General features: G+C 48.3%; 4 protein-coding genes across 11 annotated transcripts; all 4 read left to right on the plus strand.

Moving 5' to 3' along the window:
* Positions 1 to 258: 258 nt before the first annotated feature.
* ddx46 (DEAD (Asp-Glu-Ala-Asp) box polypeptide 46) lies at positions 259 to 6252 on the plus strand. Of its 4 annotated transcripts, none has more exons than XM_088398861.1 (23): positions 259 to 416; positions 631 to 807; positions 898 to 1020; positions 1098 to 1185; positions 1286 to 1457; positions 1528 to 1781; positions 1862 to 1969; positions 2052 to 2217; positions 2292 to 2412; positions 2477 to 2652; positions 2763 to 2884; positions 2948 to 3026; positions 3525 to 3607; positions 3684 to 3848; positions 3934 to 4096; positions 4164 to 4357; positions 4441 to 4578; positions 4647 to 4796; positions 4912 to 5130; positions 5279 to 5497; positions 5601 to 5745; positions 5819 to 5892; positions 5967 to 6252. In XM_088398861.1, the coding sequence occupies exons 1-23, from the start codon at positions 400 to 402 to the stop codon at positions 6012 to 6014; spliced, it is 3201 nt and encodes a 1066-aa protein (XP_088254987.1). In that variant the 5' UTR covers positions 259 to 399; the 3' UTR covers positions 6015 to 6252. The 4 variants fall into 4 exon arrangements, with proteins under 4 accessions (XP_088254987.1, XP_088254988.1, XP_088254986.1 ...); XM_088398862.1 differs by having other exon boundaries at positions 1289 to 1457; XM_088398860.1 differs by having other exon boundaries at positions 283 to 428; positions 1289 to 1457.
* Positions 6253 to 6527: 275 nt separating this feature from the next.
* On the plus strand, positions 6528 to 10333 carry c15h5orf24 (chromosome 15 C5orf24 homolog). Of its 4 annotated transcripts, none has more exons than XM_088398866.1 (3): positions 6528 to 6890; positions 7490 to 7701; positions 7922 to 10333. In XM_088398866.1, the coding sequence occupies exon 3, from the start codon at positions 7950 to 7952 to the stop codon at positions 8568 to 8570; it is 621 nt and encodes a 206-aa protein (XP_088254992.1). In that variant the 5' UTR covers positions 6528 to 6890; positions 7490 to 7701; positions 7922 to 7949; the 3' UTR covers positions 8571 to 10333. The 4 variants fall into 4 exon arrangements, with proteins under 4 accessions (XP_088254992.1, XP_088254993.1, XP_088254990.1 ...); XM_088398867.1 differs by having other exon boundaries at positions 7925 to 10333; XM_088398864.1 differs by lacking the exon at positions 7490 to 7701 and having other exon boundaries at positions 6529 to 6890.
* Positions 10334 to 10561: 228 nt separating this feature from the next.
* txndc15 (thioredoxin domain containing 15) lies at positions 10562 to 12818 on the plus strand. The gene is made up of 6 exons (XM_088398830.1): positions 10562 to 10758; positions 11131 to 11423; positions 11483 to 11620; positions 11813 to 11976; positions 12147 to 12277; positions 12351 to 12818. Exons 1-6 carry the CDS (start codon positions 10674 to 10676, stop codon positions 12545 to 12547), a joined length of 1008 nt encoding a protein of 335 aa, XP_088254956.1. The 5' UTR covers positions 10562 to 10673; the 3' UTR covers positions 12548 to 12818.
* Positions 12819 to 12937: 119 nt separating this feature from the next.
* Positions 12938 to 18037, plus strand: LOC148386613 (pterin-4-alpha-carbinolamine dehydratase 2). Of its 2 annotated transcripts, XM_088398841.1 has the most exons (5): positions 12938 to 13082; positions 13711 to 13842; positions 15588 to 15708; positions 17345 to 17425; positions 17916 to 18037. In XM_088398841.1, exons 1-4 carry the CDS (start codon positions 12972 to 12974, stop codon positions 17401 to 17403), a joined length of 423 nt encoding a protein of 140 aa, XP_088254967.1. In that variant the 5' UTR covers positions 12938 to 12971; the 3' UTR covers positions 17404 to 17425; positions 17916 to 18037. The 2 variants fall into 2 exon arrangements, with proteins under 2 accessions (XP_088254967.1, XP_088254968.1); XM_088398842.1 differs by lacking the exon at positions 15588 to 15708.
* The last annotated feature ends 438 nt before the right edge of the window (positions 18038 to 18475 follow it).

Consider the following 18475-nt stretch of genomic DNA (forward strand, 5'->3'; position numbering starts at 1 on the left):
GCGACTTTCAACTTGTAACACTAAATTCAAACTTGTAATTTAAAAGCGGGAGAACAATGTTGGGTCCTTTGAAAATGGTTTCTTTTCCTGATATTTATGTGAAACATGAAACAATGCTCAGTTTGAAATTAGCCTATATATACCAATGGAAAATTATAATGATTTACATATTTATTCAAGAGTATTAAATGTTTGTCTAGTTTAGTGAGATAAAAATAAGTACCTCCCACCTCTTGGTGGCGCAATGTAGTTCGGGCGCCACACTTTCACAGCATGTGTCGCACGTTAGTGACGTAGCAGACTTGAACGGAAGCAGCCCGCCAGCCTCCGTGAAAGCGCTGCACCGACGACAAGGATTAATTGACCACTTGTTTTACGACTCAACTTCGTGCCGTCACCATGGGTCGCGAGTCGCGGTACGCCCGCAAGTTTGTTCCATTTTTTTTATTTCAACTAATTTAGAATCAACCCGCGTCTCTCTTCTCTCGAGAAAGCTAACGTTAGCGTGCTAACTGAGCCTTCGTGGTTTCACTTGACGAAACATCGCCCGCCTGATTTCGATCTCATCCTAGTAATAGTTTTCCCTCCCATGATTTGTGTTAACTATGCAACTATTATTGTGTTGTTAAGACATTACAGGAAACGCTCGACGTCTCCCCGGCGCTCCGGTAGCCGCTCGAGGAGCCGCTCTCCGGACAAGCGTTCCAAGAAGGACGACCGGGACCGAAACCGGAGGGAGAGGTCGCGGAGCCGAGACAGACGTAGGACCCGCTCTCGCTCCCGTTCCCGAGACAGAAAGCGAGCCAGGTGAGTCTAAAGGCCACCTGTAAACAAATTGCCAAACACATCTAATTGGGAAAATGCAGGCACAAGTGATCTCATTATTCTTCTGCTCAGACGGTCCAGGAGCAGGGAAAGGAGGAGGTCCAGAAGCAGGGAACGCAAGAGGTCAGGCAGCAGGACCCGAGCCAGGAGGTCGCGCTCGGCCAGCCCCAGCAAGAGCAGGAAAACCGAAGAAAAGTCCGTCTTCTTCTTCACCAAAAAGTTGTGCATAACACTTAAAACTCTAAATTTGTCCTCTTTTAATTTTTCTCCAGGGCAAAGAGCAAAGAGAAAGAAAATATTGATGTTGTGACGGAAAAGAAGAAAATTAAGGAGGAAAAGGAAGAGGAGAAAGTTGAGGATGTAAGTTTTGTGAAAAATGTGAGAAAACGTCTCCAGCGCTCTGAATAGGCGCAGCCCTAAAATCAAATGTGACAACTGCCGTCTAACGTGCGCCCCCCAGCAGCAGGACTTTGACCAGAACAAGCTGGAGGAGGAGATGAGGAAGCGGAAGGAGCGAGTGGAGAAGTGGCGCGAGGAGCAGCGCAAGAAGGCCATCGAGAACATCGGCGAGATCAAGAAGGAGCTGGAGGAGATGAAGCAGGGCAAGAAGTGGAGTCTCGAAGACGACGACGGTAAGCGCGGGCCACGGCAAACGCACGCCTCGCGCTCTGTCGGCTCTCAACGCCGCCATCCTCGTTGCAGATGACGACGAGGATACCCTCGTCCCCGCAGAGGGGGATGACGAAGATGACGAGGATGCTGAAGGCAAAGGGGAAGACAAGGAGACCGAGCCCAAGGAGGAAAAGATGGATGAAGGCGAGAAGGATCCGGAGGCTGCTGCCGCTGTCGAGAAGCAGGACGACGAGGATGACGTGGACCCGTTGGACGCCTACATGGAGGAGGTCAAGCAGGAGGTGAAGAAGTTCAATATGGGAGGCGTCAAAGGAAGCGACAAGGTGAGTGGACAGTCGAGGAAAAAGTCCCTAATTGAATTACAGCAAACTCCTTATCGAATTGTTGTCATCCCCATCAACAGAAGGGAGCGATGATAACCAAAGTGGTGACGGTGGTCAAAACCAAAAAAGGGCCTCAGACTCACAAGAAAAAGGGCGAGCTGATGGAGAACGACCAGGACGCCATGGAGGTATAGTGAGCTTTTCCCGTCGGTGCCATTGGGGAGTCAAAGAATGCCGGCGAACTAATTTCTGCCGCAACGTGTCTTTCAGTACTCGTCGGAGGAGGAAGAAGTGGACTTGCAGACGGCGCTGACGGGCTTTCAGACCAAGCAGAGGAAGATCCTGGAGCCCGTTGACCACGGCAAGATCCAATACGAGCCCTACCGCAAGAACTTCTACGTGGAGGTGCCCGATCTGGCCCGGATGTCCAACGAGGGTTCGTATTTGGCGAGGGGGTCCATGTCGAGTTTCCCGGCAGAGCGATTCCAACCCGTCTGTGATTTCTCCCAGACGTGATCGCATACCGGCTGGAACTGGAGGGAATTACGGTAAAGGGGAAAGGCTGCCCCAAGCCCATTAAGACCTGGGTGCAGTGCGGCGTGTCCATGAAGATCCTCAATGCCCTCAAGAAGTCAGTACCAATGCCGAATGGTCAGTCCGCGGCTACAAAGTTTGACCTCTCTTGCCAATTATAGGCAAGGCTACGAGAAGCCCACCCCCATCCAGGCCCAGGCCATCCCCGCCGTCATGTCGGGCCGAGACCTCATCGGCATCGCCAAGACGGGCAGCGGCAAAACCGTCGCCTTCCTCCTGCCCATGTTCAGACACATCATGGACCAGAGGCCTCTGGAAGAGTCCGAGGGGCCCATCGGTAAGAGGCGCACCTTTTTTCTCCCCAGCTTTTTTTTTTTTAATACACTTTCGGAGTCCGGCGGTGTAGAAAATGGAGGGAAGAAACGATGTGTGGTTGTCCTCCCTCAGCCGTGATCATGACGCCCACCAGAGAACTGGCCCTGCAGATCACCAAGGAGTGCAAGAAGTTCTCCAAGTCGCTGGGCCTCAGGGTGGTGTGCGTCTACGGAGGCACCGGTATCAGCGAGCAGGTACAAAGTTGCGCTCCCACATCTGGCGACAAACTCGTGAATCGCCGCTTCCTTTCGCACCAGATTGCCGAACTGAAGCGAGGAGCCGAGATCATCGTGTGCACGCCGGGCAGAATGATTGACATGTTGGGCGCCAACAGCGGTGAGTGCTCCCATGTTTTGATCGTCGAGCTTTTTTTTCCCGCCGTTGTTGGAGCCGCCTCGAAGGAAAGCATGTTGTGATTTTCGTGCCTCGTATGGCTTTGATTTATTTTTGCGTTTTCTATCAAGCAAATACGGTGCTTTGCGTTTTTGGTGAGATGGTGTGATGGAAAAGTGTCACGAGCGCACGTGCTTTGACGCGGCTTCTGTGGCTTCCACACATGCGAGGTAATCTGCATTATGTTTTTTTTTCCCTTCTGTAGGTGAGAAGGTCTACGGTCACCATCTCTTGTTTTGTATCTTGAGGCTGTTTTCTGACTTTTTCAGGTCCCTCGCCAAGATGGTACGCAAGACCTGAGCCAAAAAAAAAAAACCGAGCCGCGTTTGACCAAATTTGAAAAGTTGCCACCTTAAAGTAGTCCGCGGCGGCGCATAAGTTGATGATGTTACGAAGTGGGATGTTCAGACCTGGCTGATGCTTGTCCATCCTGACGTGTAGGTCGCGTCACCAACCTGCGCAGAGCGACGTACGTGGTGCTGGACGAGGCGGACAGGATGTTCGACATGGGTTTCGAGCCGCAGGTGGGCACCGAACACGCGCCGCCGACCATCCCGCATTCGCGGACATTTGTCACAGACGCCCAATTGCCACGCCAAGGTCATGCGCATCGTGGACAACGTTCGCCCGGACCGGCAGACGGTGATGTTCTCCGCCACATTCCCTCGAGCCATGGAGGCCCTGGCTCGCAGGATCCTATCCAGGCCGCTGGAGATCCAGGTGGGCGGACGCAGCGTGGTCTGCTCGGACGTGGAGCAGCACGTGGTGAGTCTCCGGGATGTGCTAAGCTCTCCAAGCTCGTGGGTTCACCGAGGCCGCTGAATCTCATTGTTTGTTTTATTTCCCGCAGCTGGTGATTGAGGAGGACAAGAAGTTCCTGAAGCTGCTGGAGATCCTCGGCCACTATCAGGAAAAGGGCTCTGTCATAATCTTCGTGGACAAGCAGGAGCACGCCGACGCTCTCCTCAAAGACCTGATGAAGGCTTCGTACCCTTGCATGTCCCTGCACGGAGGTACCGCTGCCACTTTTGCCCTCGCACTTTGGCCCGCCCTCCTTTACTCGGCGGCTTTCCTCGGCAGGCATCGACCAGTACGATCGCGACAGCATCATCAACGATTTCAAAAACGGCGCCTGCCGCCTGATGGTGGCCACCTCGGTGGCGGCGCGGGGCCTGGACGTCAAGCAGCTCATCCTGGTGGTCAACTACAACTGCCCCAACCACTACGAGGACTACGTGCACAGGGCCGGACGCACGGGCCGAGCGGGCAACAAGGTCCGCCCCCAATGCGGCCGACTGTCATCTTCTCGAAAGAGCGACCGTCAAATTTTTTGGAATTGTCCACTCGTTCGTTCCAGGGATTCGCCTACACCTTCATCACGGAGGACCAGGTCCGATACGCCGGCGACATCATCAAAGCCTTGGAGCTGTCCGGCTCCCCCGTCCCGGCCGATTTGGAGCAGCTGTGGGCCTCCTTCAAAGACCAGCAGAAAGCGGTAAGACAAAGAAAGCGGCTCCGTCGGGAGCTCTTCGGCCTTTGATTGACGTGTCGCCACCGTCGCAGGAGGGCAAGAGCATCAAGAGCAGCAGCGGCTTCTCGGGCAAAGGCTTCAAGTTCGACGAGACGGAGCACGCGCTGGCCAATGAGAGGAAGAAGCTGCAGAAGGCGGCGCTGGGACTGCAAGATTCCGACGACGAGGACGGAGCTCTGGATGTGAGGAACTCAAACGGGCCCCAAGTGGGCTGCGTCCTTGCTGGGACAAATTGGAGCCTTCCCAGAGAAACTGTCACGCCAACTCAGCCCCCGAAATGTAAAATTCCCCTTTCAGATTGAGGAGCAAATCGAGAGCATGTTCAACTCCAAGAAGCGCGTCAAGGACCTGATGGCACCCGGAGCGTCAGGCGGCTCGTCGGGCGGCTCGTCAGGCTCATTGAGCGGGCTCTCGGGGCTGGGACCCACGTCTGCCGGAAACATCCAGAAGCTGGAGATGGCCAAGCGATTGGCGCTCAAGATCAACGCCCAGAAGAACCTGGGAGCCGAAGCTCAGGTATGTTGACCAATAACGTTGCATCACGAGGAAACGGTCTCCGCTCTTAGTCTGAAACAGTGAGCCCGAAAATGTTGGGATGGACTTTTTTTGTTTTTTTACGAACGCTTTGCATTCCCCGAGCTCAACGATGTCTGGCGTTTTCCAGGATGTGATGCAGCAGGCCACCAACGCCATCCTGCGCGGCGGCACCATCATGACGCCGTCTGTGTCAGCCAAGACCATCGCCGAGCAGCTGGCCGAGAAGATCAACGCCAAGCTCAACTACACGCCGGTGGAGAAGCTGGAGGAGGAGCGGCAGGCGGCCGAGCAGTCGGAGACGGTCAAGCGCTACGAGGAGGAGCTGGAGATCAACGACTTCCCGCAGGTGGGACGCGTCTCTACAATTCATGTTTTATTTCACATTTGCCACTTGAGTCATGAGAGAACCATCTTGGGTCACTTTTCAATTCGATTGCACTCTTCCACAGACGGCCAGGTGGAAGGTGACCTCCAAGGAAGCCCTGCAGAGGATCGGCGAGTACTCGGAGGCCGCCATCACCATCAGAGGAACCTACTTCCCACCGGGCAAGGAGCCTAAGGAGGGAGAGCGCAAGATCTACCTGGCCATTGAAAGTACGTATTTGCTTTTTCTACAAGACCAGGAGGGAAAAGTCCGTGATGATTCTAAACTGTGGAATATTTCTAGGTGCAAATGAGCTGGCTGTGACAAAAGCCAAAACGGAGATCACGCGTCTTATCAAGGAAGAACTCATCAGATTAGTAAGTAGCATTTTAATTCATCATTCTGTTGCCCTGATCAACATGTATTTATTAAAACATATTTTCTTTTCCAGCAAAACTCCTACCAGCCAACTAGTAAAGGACGATACAAAGTGTTGTAAAGAAAGGAGACTTGTCATCAAAGAATATTTTTTTGTTTTTAAAAAAAAAAAGCTTCCTACATTTTCACGGGTTTTCAATGCAGTTATTTTTGTTTTGTATAAATATATGTAGCTCCTAGCTGCAAATCAACATCATCACTGAACCCTTGCGCAATTTTTCCGAGTTTCATCTTTGTATAAAAAAAAGCAATCCATTTTTTAACCCCCCCTTAAATAAATCGTGTTGGTGAGGACGTCATGTTTTTTTCCATTTGTATTAATATATGGGGCTGCAATGCAGACTCCATTTTACATTATTTAAGAGTCTACTTTGTATATTATTTATAAGTGGTGGGGTACGCTGGGGTTGATGGAGGCGTTTCAAAGTCGCTCTGCGATAGAAATAGATTGACACGGGGTAGCAGGTGAATAAAATGGTTTGTTTTGGGGTGATTGGTGTTTCTAAATTAATATTTGTCATATAAAAATGGATATTCATGGGTCAACAAATCGACATCAACTGTGGGGAAGGAGGAGGGGGCGGGGACGCGAGAGACTTCTTCCGAGGGTCTCCTTTGTGCGCATGCGCGTTCGACATCGCTCTCGACGCTTATTAATTTTTAATGGAAAATGGCTGCTTTTCTCATCTAAAGCTGCGGAGCCAGAAGATAAAATTTATATTTGTCTATTTTTGAAGCTGTATTTCATATTTTGGCGTTTGGAAACACGGCCGTGGGATGCGGTGACGCCCCCCCCGTTCGAGAGGCAAGAAAGAAGAAAGCGGTGTCGTGAAGGGGCAAAAATGAACCCGTTTGCGCTCTGAGGGATGAAAAATCTTTTTCTTTTTTCCCCTCCTTAACTCCTTCCGCGCCGAGGACAGACAAACGTTGAAGCAAGGTAACAATCTCATTTTTAAATAGTGCTAATTGCTAACACGGACTTTGTTTTATTATTGACATCTCCGCTATTAAATAGCATCGATGCTAAAAGAACCATTGTGCACTTCTCGCCGTTTCGTCACACTGGAAAAAAGATGCCAGGACCGTAAGCAAGTGAGCGGTGTCCACGTTGTTTGAATTTACTTTTAATTTTTTTTTTTTAATTATTTTGTGAATGAGTGACACCCCCATAGTACAAGTACGTTAAGTGCTCCACGCACCTCCCGAGAAATCAATTACGTATGTCTCTGCCCTTTCATGTCGAAAGTGCTTGTACAGGACGTGAAGACAAAAAACATATTTATTTCGCAGACCTGGTGTTGACAATTGTCATTGGCAAAAATATTTCTCCTAAATAATTGAGCCGAGGCGCCTATTTCCCATTTAAAAATGTCACAGCCTACCACATAGCCTGTATAAATACATTTGTGGTGTCATTTTTATATACCATCCAGATAAAGTGGTCAACATAATACATCTTTAGTTCCGAACTGTTAAAACAACACAACAAAGATTGGCAATCCCACAAACATAACCATCCCTCCTTGTGCCTTGTAGTTTTAAGCAGTTCTAGATGAGAGAGGAGCGAGTCAAAGTGTCTTTGCATCAAAGGCGTCATGATCACAGCGTCTTCCTGAGTGTCTTTCTGCCGGCCGATAGTGTAGTACGTACGTGCAAATTGCAAAAGATGAGGAACGAACGTCCATAATCGTATTAAGCCACAAAACAGCATTGAAATCACTGCGGTCGATTCATCCGAGGGGATATTGGTGAGTATTATTTTGTTTTGTTGTCCACCATCAATAACAAAGTATCTTTTTGTCCCCCAAACCTTTTTGTTTTGTTTCTCTTCAATTTGGCTTTCTCCCGCCAGCTCCGCTCGTTGCCGTTAGCTCCTCGTTGCTTCAGACTGACAACATGAATTATTCAGACCAACATTGCTCATGATGGAGTACTGTAAAACATTTTCACGATACATGCTCATCTCAGCAGCTATCCCGCCCCCCCAACGCAGAAGATGATGCGCCAGGTGACGAGCGGCGACTTCTGCATGAGCGCCCGGCCGTCGTGCCTGGCCGAGGACGCCCGCCACCCCGCCGCGCACTTTGACCTGTGCTCCACGCAGCCCAACAAGTTCTACACACCTCCTCCACCGCCTTCATCCGTCCAAATGACTCTTGGCCCGATGGCGTCGCCTGTTGGCCCCGGGCTTAAGCCTATGGCGTGCCCCCGACAAGACGTCCTGGGCCCCGCCAAGCTCCCTGACGGCAAAAGCGGCGACCCGGCGGCGGCGGAAGACAGCAGTAAGAAAAAGAGCAAAGGCGCCGGCAAGACGGGGCGGCGCGGGCGCCCGCTGGGCACCACCAAGCTGGCCGGATACCGGACCAGCACCGGGCGCCCGTTGGGCACCACTCGCGCCGCTGGCTTCAAAACCAGCCCCGGGAGGCCACTAGGCACCACCCGGGCGGCGGGCTACAAGGTGAGCCCCGGGCGGCCCCCCGGCAGCATCAAGGGCCTCTCCCGCCTCAACAAACTGCCATTCGGCGGGCCCTGCAGCGGGGCCGCCTTCCCGTACCCACTCGCGCACAAGGAGATCCTCTGCGAAGCCTCCTGCAAGGACAAGACCGATGCCGAGTGAGGTATCGTTCAACCCGATGCCGTTGGAATTTTGGATTCTTTTCTACGATCTCACTAACAACATTTCGACGCGCTCCAGAAGGAGATCTTTGTGCGACCGCACGTCCTGTGAAGGCACCGCAAATGTTGCCTCCAGCAATTTAGAACCCTCGAACAGCAATTTTGAAAAAGGGGAATCCATCATTCCGGACATGGATCCAGTTTGCATGCAAGTTGGACATCACTTTTTTTTTTTGGACTGTTCTAGTGCGAGTGTGTGTTTGTGTAATAACACAGAGTTTCGCCGTCAATTTGTGTCCACTGATTTTTTTTTTTTCCATCCAATCCAGTTATTTGTTTTTTTGTGATCGGGCCAAACCAATGTCGAAACCAAACTACACTACCATGGCCACCCCCTGCAATAAAAGTTTTTACTTTTTTAATTTAGGAATTGCTTAGTCAGAAGCAATGTTCATTACTTTATGGATATTTATTGTTTCTAATGTTCATTTTATTGTTTTACCTTTTTCAATTTTCGCATTATTGTTGATACAGTATTTACAACTTTTTTTACTCTTTCTTCGTAGAACGCACTGCCGACTTTCTAAAAGAAGTGCAAAACTCGCCCGTTAGGCCCTTTTTGTGCTGCTAAGCACTCCAAAAATGTTCCCTTTGGTGCAATAATCATGTTCCATGTCTTGTAGCGTCCTAACATTCATACTCAACAATGTTTTAGTTAGTCTTTTGATTAAAAAAAAAAATGCGCGTGGCTCACCCGGACCAAAGAATAGCAACGATGTCATTCATTTCAGCATGAAAGTTTTTTTGTTGTCAAAATCGCAACAAAAAGAAAACAAAAGCACTTCAACTTTCATTTGGCTCAGCGCGACTGAATGAGGTGCCTGTAAAACACACTGTAAATGTTCCTCACATTAGATTAGTCTTTCTTTTTTTCCATAAATATATGTAATATTTCCGTAGACATTTTGAGGCTGCGGACATTTAACAAGTGTCAGGTTGAATTCACAAATTCAATCAAGTGCATCTCAATAAATTTGAATTTGGTAGTTTGAAAAAAAAGTTCCCCCCAAAAAGTTTTTTTTATCTAAAATAATAATAATAGTAATAATAATAAAGCATTGAAATGTTGGTTGCTCATTCCCCTTTGCACACGCTCGCTCATTTCAGACACTTTATATTATTTCCCATTGCTTCATATTTGTTTGTTTAGTTGTGTTTACAACGTTCTGTTTTAATAATTTAAAATGTGATGCAGGTGTAAAAGTCGAAAAAGTTTTTTTACATGGTGTCTATATTACGATTATTCACATATTGTGGCAGATCTCCCGTGATATTCTAATTTATTCAGATGCACCTGTATATACTGTAATAATAAACATTTGTTATGTTATCATTTGTTTGTCAGAGGACTTTAATTACTAAAGGTTGTCCAGATGCACTGTGAGCAAACTTCCTTTTCAATGCTTTGGAATGTATTTATGTCAGAGAGAAATGAAGAGTGCAAGAAATTGGTCATCAGGGATGTGATTTTGTGCAGGAAATGTCGGGAAAAGTGGACATAGATGGACTGAAGTAATTTCCTCCTGCTGTCGTCACCAGTATGACGTCACGACGCGTAAATCATGTGCTGACGTGTGACCGGTGACACGTGAAAACAACAAAAACAACTTTTTCACCCCCTGTGTATACACTTGTTCATATTACTCCTGCATGCTTGTTGTGGAATGTCCAACAGTTGTGTAATAAAGACAGAAGTGAAACTTGTTTATTTCTCCCCTCCCATTTGCTGGACATTTCACTTGTCTTTTTATTGCTGTTGTAAATATTTAGAAATAACATTCACAATTATTTGGATTTTTAAAATTGTCTCATAACACAACAAAAACTCCTATTAGAATAATAAATCAATCAAGAAAGAATTATGAACTAAATTGAAAGTGTGTTACGTAGTAAAAAATAATGACGTAGGACTGACCGTGTCACATCCTAAATCGTCCGCTGTTAAGCTCGCAAACATTAGTTCCACCTCGCGCATTCGACTTCACCGGCTCAAACATGACTTAACGGGAGCGACGCACAACTTTTACTCTTTTCCTAAAGAAACATGTCGGGGACTGTTTCGGCGAGTCTTAGATTATGTTGTGTTTCATTAATTTTGGTATTGAGCTTTTGGCCGGTGACATCCCACGGTAAGTTACGGCTAGCTTAGCAGTCGCAGTGCTAGCAAAACATGACAGGTCGGAGGGCAAATTGACGCTCATAGTCCTTAAAAATGAAATATTCCTTCACATGTAATTTATTTCGTCAGATAGTTTCGACGACTTGAGTTGTAATGTGCGTTTACGTCTTCCGCTTTTGGCGAGATCTGTCATCACTGGCCACAATATTAGGGATAAAGCTTAAACACACAAACACATCAAGGAAAAGCATTTTAATTAAATCTCAATTTACTTTGACAATTTAATTATTTGTCCTTGTACACACACAGTAAATTGATATCTTTTCCATTTTATAGGTCAACGACTACAACTGACCTTTGAACTTTAAAATTTCTTTCCCAGAGCATGATGAGTCGATGCCATCCGAAGAGGAATCGGCTGCAACGTTGGAGTCTGAGGGCATCCCTGACTTTGTGGAGGGCGAAGAGCCAAGGTTCCTCAAGCGTCAGTTCAAAACAGCCGAGATGGCCGACGCCGTGATGGTCAGCGAGTCCCCCATCGACCCGTTCGATATGGAGTCTCTCTTCCCCATGAAGGTCAAAGACTTCCAGTCAGGTTTTTCGCCGCCGTGTGACGATGGCGCAGAGTGCCTCACCGCGGGCGCCGAGGACGAGGACGCCGAGACGTCCCAGCAGGTAAGAGGCGACTTCCTCGTCGCATGTGCCGACTTGTTTTGACGGTTCTGGTGGCTTAGGTCGCGTTGGAAATGGTCCACGCTCATGGCGCTGAGGAGAAGAACGCAGAGGCCACAAAGACCTTCAAGGTCAACTGCGAGCAGAAGAACGTCAGCAGCGTGGACGCCTTGAGCGTTAATGTCCTCAACGCGTCTCAGGTGACACTTCATCGCACACTCTGCAGCACTTTTCATTGAAGAAACTGCAGTAGCTAGAAAAAGTCTAGACAACCTCATATGTCAGGTTTCTGTGATATTAAAAAAATTGAGACTGAGATTATGTGAAGCCCAAACTTTGTAAAAGCCATCAACTGGCATTTTTTCAAAGAGGGATCTTGTCATCCCCTTCAGGACCTGATGGAGTTTCTGAACGTCAACGGCAGCGAGTGCTCCGTGGTGCTTTTCTTTACGGCTTGGTGCCAGTTCTCGGCCGGCCTGGCGCCGCACTTCAACGCCCTGCCTCGGGTTTTTCCGGCCGTGCGCTTCCTGGCTCTGGACGCCTCGCAGCACAGCAGGTGAGCGCCGCCGAATGTGTTAGGTTCACGAGAACGCAGTGTGGATGGCCGACTGGCTCACGGTCTGTGCAGTTCCACTCCCATCCTGTAGGTGGTGGCAATGAGCCTCACTCGCAATGCAAACCTAACAAGCAACACAGTCCAAAGCCTCTGGGCATTTGTTTTGTCAGCCTGTCGACGCGATTCGGGACGGTGGCGGTGCCCAACATCCTCCTCTTCCAAGGAGCCAAACCCATGGCTCGCTTCAACCACACCGAGAGAACCCTGGACACGCTGGCCTCCTTCATCACCAACCAGACGGGTGAATAGCCAACGTGCCACGTGGGTCCAAAAGCTGCTTGAAAAATAACCGCAGCCATGCTCTTGTTTCCAAGGCTTGGAGGCGGGGCCGGAGAGGAACGTGACGGACGCCGACCGCCTGGGCCCCCTTGCCGGCGTGCCAGTCAAGGGCGTGGACTGGCTGCTGGTCTTCTCCGTGCTCTTCATCGCCGCATTCACCACCTACGGGATCCTACGCACTGACGGCATCCGCTGGCTCATCCCGGGACATGAGCACGAACATCAGGACTGAGCCAAAGGCCAGATGGAAAGGACGCAATGTTTTTACGGAGGACGTTTCTTTTGAAGGCACTGCCTTGAGCTGTTTTTTCCACTGTGGGAGACTTGAGAGAATCACAGACATCCGTTAATCAGCAATTTGCTGACTTTAATTGCAAGCGAGGGAAAATCCTCAACAGTGTAGCAATTGTTGCTGTGTGTGTACCTCTCTTAATATTGGATGCTTAACATATTCGACATTTTCCGATAAAATTGAGTCATTTCCTGTCAAACGAGAAAGAAAATTGGAGAAGGTGGTCATTTTAATCAGGCAATGACGTGAACAGCTCCAGTGCAGAGTGAGGAGATAAGTGGACTGTGTTAGCTTGTTGTGAGGGTGCAGAGGACTTGACGAGCGGCGGTGGCGGCAGAGGACAACCCACGGAGCTCCACACAGCATGTCCTGGTTAATGTTTAGCCTGGCAGCCAGCAGCCTTTGGCCCCGCGGTCTGCCCAAAATCAGCGGCCTCAATCTGGCTCTAATCTCCAGGAACTACACTACTAAAATGGTGAGCAACATAGTCACGTCGTTTGTTTTGAATTATTAGCGAGTCTACATACGCGTGGCCATGCTGTGACGTCAAACTTCCGCCTGTCCCCCCAGGTCAAAGGCTTTCAAATAACAAAAACGTCTGCGGTCGTAAAGTTTGGGATTAAACACAATTTTAGACTGTTTCGAGTATTTTAGGAGTTATTCGGAAAACATATGACGACAGGTATCTGATATTTTTCAACTTTTATTCATGTTTTCTCCGTACGCTGAGGTGGCCACTGATGGCGTTTCACGCGTGTTTATAGTTTTTGTCACAACTTTACGACGCCCAATTAAAGATCCAGCCATAAAACATAAGAAACCCAGCCTGGATTGTGTTAAATTGAGAGTAATAATTAATAGTAGTACTGTATGCCTTAAAATAGGTTAGTCAGCCATTCATAGTCATTAATTCGTTGGTTCCTGCCTGCAAAGTCGTGTCGGTTTTCATTGCTGATGGGGTTGCACCGCCGTCTAGCGGTTTCAGCGGATATTGCACCCACAACGCATCTTTTTTATCTCTGGGTTTATTTACTAGAATATGCGTGTAGCGGCTTTATTATGTGTCATTTTAACTGCAAAAGTTAAAATTCACTTTTGTGCAGTCGTCCGACTCTCATTGGCTCCCTCCGGCCGACCGGGACCAGCACGTGATGGAGTTGAGGGCCGCGGGCTGGATGGAGGTGGAGGACCGTGATGCCATCTTCAAAGAGCTTCACTTTAAGACCTTCAACCAGGTGACTTCACAAAATTAAAATAGAATATGACAGCAAGAGTTATTACTGTTTACTAATATAAATGTGGATTAAAAACAAATGTATACTATTTAGGAGAATGAGCAAAAACATATGCTTAATAGTTAAGGCGACTAGACAAGATTTTTGTGTTTAAATTTATGGAACTATTTGTAGTTTTGTATTTTAGAGAGAAAAAAACACCCAAGTTGTTTAAAATTTGGTGGGAGCGCTCAAGGCCACTTAGCGGACTTCCTCTAATCCCGCCGCTTGTTTTAGCCCCTGGAAGCGTGCTGTTTTTGCCCTTTTTACACTTCCCCGCTTTTGAAGTGGGGGGCCGGCCTCCCCCTGCGGACCGCCTCCTCCTCTTCCCTTACCGCCGCGTGTCACCCCGCGTTACGCTGACACGAGCCAGGTGGCCCTTTCTTTTGCAAACAAATCAAATTGGTTAAAAAGTTTCATCTGGCCAGCGTTAAAAAAAAAAAATGAAACTCCTGGCAGGCCCGCTGTCTGGACAAATGTTGGCAAAAGCCATTGTAGATTTCATTTTTCATCAGACATGCAGAGGCTTCGTTCTGCCCACAAAACAAAAAGTTCTCAGGAGACTGACAATTCCAATTTGGATGCAAGGCACAGAAGCACAACATGGCAAGTTGAGCTTCAGACTCGAGTCCCGCAGGAAGCTTGGCTTGGAAGCAGAAGTTTAGAACATTCAGACGCGGCTTCGCCCATCAAATTAAAAATATAAAAACCATACATGACAGTAAACAATAAAATAATAAAACATTTGCCTGTAAAATACCTCTCCAGCATTTTTGTGACATTTGTTCCAATAAAGATGCTATTTAATTTTGTTTTTATTAAATTCACCCAAATTACTCAACTAGAAGTACTACATTTTCTGGAAAGGTTTTCTGATTCTGAAGCACTTCCAAATATTTCCTTTTTTCACCTTCACGGGTGGCCTTTAGGGGGTGCTAGAGCCCCCTCCCCAACTTTAAGATGAAGCGTTTCCATCTGACCTTGCTTGCTTGTTAGCCCAGTTGGTTTTCCTTTAACTAAAGCAAGTGGAAAGTGTCGGGCGAGTGCTCTCGCCAGTTTCCCACTTTTGCTCGTCCTGTCAGGGAGGAGCCGGCGCCTTCCGAGAGGCGGCGCCCACTCCTATTGGCAACATGGGATTTGGATGGCGTCTTTTTTTTTTTTTTTTTTTTAATGGCGCCAGGTTACTTTTTGAAAGTCTGTTTATGCGCTCGTGTTGTTTACGGATGCGACCATCTGCTTGGCATTTGGCAGCGACCGTTCCGCTTGGTGCGTACGCCGCTCCTGAGAAGCAATTGCACAAAGCAGACTCAAAACTTGAACATAAACACCGATTGTCCGTCGTCCTCGGTGAACCGAGACTCCAGACTTTTGCTCAGAGCGGGGCCTTGGCGGAGGTCACGCCCCGCCGCAGCAGCTGGAAGCTTCTGGAAGGACAAAGGAGACGTAAGAGGCGCGGTCACCTCGTCATCGGCCTCATTAGCCGCCTCTGTTCAAACGGTTCCTGGAGGGCGTGGCCAGGCGCTAAGCGTCGGGCGCGCGATTGGCACGCTGACAAGAATGCGTTTGTACGCACGGGCCGGCGAGAGAGAGAGATCTGCATGCACTTAGTCCTGGCAAGGCGGAGCGGGCGCTTGTCTTAAGCCCTCTTTTGGACGGCGCGGCGGCGGAAAGCCGATCTGTAAATAACAGACATGTGTTTCTTCCAGGCGGCGGTCGCGGTCGGAGCGCCTCATCCCGTGTTGTGTGACAATCATGCTGTAATAGCTGCAAAATGGCAGATCGGGGGAGGTCGGGGGCGATCGACTGGTGTGGTTCTGATTATTGGAGGTGGGGGCCTGCGCAGCGTCATGTCAAATTAGCGGACTTTGACAGCTCCAGGGGGGGGGGGGGCAGTGTTTAACGCACCTTCGGGTTTCCGATTGGCTGAAATGACGTCATTCGGGCAAGTTGTGCGACCAGTCCAGGGTGTACGTTCCATCACGTCAATTCGGAGTGTTTGTTTCCGACTCGGCTCAGGCTAGGCAACCGCCGCTGCTAGCATGCATCCCTGTCAGATTTTGAGAAAAGAGCAAAGCGAAACATTGACCGTCTGAGTCCTTGACCCTTGTCGAGCGTGTCCAAGTGGAGAGCCGTTAGCAGGCTGACCCCTCCCTGCTCCAACACTTGGCCGCCATTGTGTCCCGCCACTCCCGTTACTGCCCCTGAGGGAGAAGGCCAATGTCTGGCGACCTCTCTGGACATTCAATCCCTAATCATATGTACTGTGGGATTAGTGGACCCCCACCTACTTTAACACCCCCCACCCCCTTCATTTTTGTCTCCCCAATCTACATCTTCATCTTTAGGGTTCGTGTTGCATCCCGCTTCTTCTTCATTGGTTTCACGTTCGACTCTCTCAACCCGAGTACACGCTCACTTGCTACACCTGGAAAAGCTAATGACCTCACGCAAAAATGTTCCAGTATAATCGTGACAATTTTCCAATCACTATGATTAAAATGAGCTAACACAGCATTTTAATTGCATCAGTGGATTTGCTAAAGCTAAGAAGTGCCATCCTGTAAAATTGTCGCTATGTGTTCACAAGCTATCTAGCGGCTAAGGTTGACAAGCTAGCCGAATGCTAGCTTTGAAGCAAATGACTTCATCTGTCAAAGACACATTAGAATTTGCAAAACTTTGCCTGTGTTGCACGGATAAACTTTGGCTCATACCAACTACAAGTTCTGAAGCGGCACCCGAACCAAGCGCCAACGCCCGTGGGCCTACGGACAACGACTGACACGGCAGACACAAAGCAGACCCGCCTCGGACGCCAAATTGGTGGCAGCAAGGTCAAGTTGCAGGAATATGCCAATTACTTCAATCGATCGGCGGGGCCGATAACCAATCGGACTGCCGGCTCACCTTACGCCGTCGCTCGGACTTTTTCCCGACGCTGGGAAAGAAAAGAAGCCGCCAATTTCCTGCGCCGGCGATGCCGTTTGCTCATGTCAGGTGCGGGCGCGGGCCGCCGTGTAAACAATGGCCTTTCAGTTGATCTAATTAGGCAGGGAGGAAGTGTTTAGGGGCTTAATTGAGATTGCAGTGGGAAATTGCTCCGAAATGGGCTTTCCTCGCGGCGAGCAATGAGCGGGGATTTCGCTGGGGACTTTGTAGATAATTACAAGAAGCGTAATGGCCGCCCGCGTCCTGATTGGAGCGCGCCCAATGGGAAGCGTGTGTGCGGCCGCCGTTTCCTGTGTGCGCACGTGGCGTCAGATGAGCCTGTCTTGCTCTGCCAAAAGATCACAGGAAGTAAGCGGCATGTTTTTAGAAAAGTCATTTTTATTTGGACTCTATTTAGTCTCATTGATGTTGTTTAACCTATTTTTTTCAATTCATGCTAGCTTTCTCAATGGGGTTCCTTCTACTGCCACCCGAGATGTTATTTGAATTTGACGGCTCTTATTTTTATTTTCAGGCATTCGGCTTCATGTCACGCGTGGCGCTGCAGGCCGAGAAGATGAACCATCATCCTGAGTGGTTCAACACTTACAACAAGGTGAGCGCCGACAACACGCGCTGGCACGCTTGTCTTGGCGGAATGCACACACACACACACACACACACTGCACTCAAAATATAAAACATCACTACGAGATTGTTCCATAGCAATTTTTTTTTTGTTTAACATTCTTTAGTTTTCACAATTGCATTTTTTTAAATATATTTTTAGGTGACTACAAACCCAATAAGCTTTTCCAGATGAAGCAAATTAACAATACAACTAGCTGACATTTGAAGTATTTATTATAGGTTTTGTTTTTATTGATTTATTTCATTTCAAAGTTCATTCTAAAGAAAGTCACATCTAGAAAATGAGTGTTAACAATAACAGTAAATCCTGAAAATACATGAAAAGAAATTTGCATAAATGCTGCAACTCTTTAATAGGTGTGTTAATAAGCTATAAATTGCTAAAACATTTAAGAAAATGACAAAATATATGTCAATGCTGTTGCTGGCCAATAAAAAATGTGTGTGTGTGTCAGGTGCACATCACATTGACCACGCACGACTGCGGCGGACTGTCCAAGCGAGACATCAAGATGGCCAAGTTTATTGACAAGGTTGCTCTTTCCATGTAAATAAAACAAATATATATTTATTTGCATATGATTGCTATAATTATTATTGTATTGGGAAAAAGCGCCTTAAAAGGACTTAAGCCGCATAGCTTCATCTCTGTATTTCTTCCTATATTCCGTGCGTAATGCTCGCTAGTGTCTTTTTTCCAGTCAGAAATGCGAAGAGCGACTATGCAGACGACCGCATAAAGTTTTATTCCGAGTCTCTGTTTCTCGTGGCGTATTTTTGAAAGGGCTGCGAGGGGGGGTTGATTTACACTTGTCTTTCGCCCCCAACAATAAAATCATTAGAACCCCCCCTCAAAAAAAAAGAGGAGAAAGAAGAAGCCACCTCAGCAAGACTGGGCTCCAAAGAGAGCTCCTCCAGAGAAGAGCGCTCACTCGCAGAAAAGTCTGAAAACCGCTTTGCCTCTTCCCAACTTTATTTTGTTCAATTCTGTGTTCATGTTTGTCTTGTTTTGTTC

This window comes from Syngnathus floridae, chromosome 15 (assembly GCF_059516105.1).
Source record: "Syngnathus floridae isolate MCC-2025c chromosome 15, RoL_Sflo_1.0, whole genome shotgun sequence".
Classification (NCBI taxonomy): domain Eukaryota; kingdom Metazoa; phylum Chordata; class Actinopteri; order Syngnathiformes; family Syngnathidae; genus Syngnathus; species Syngnathus floridae.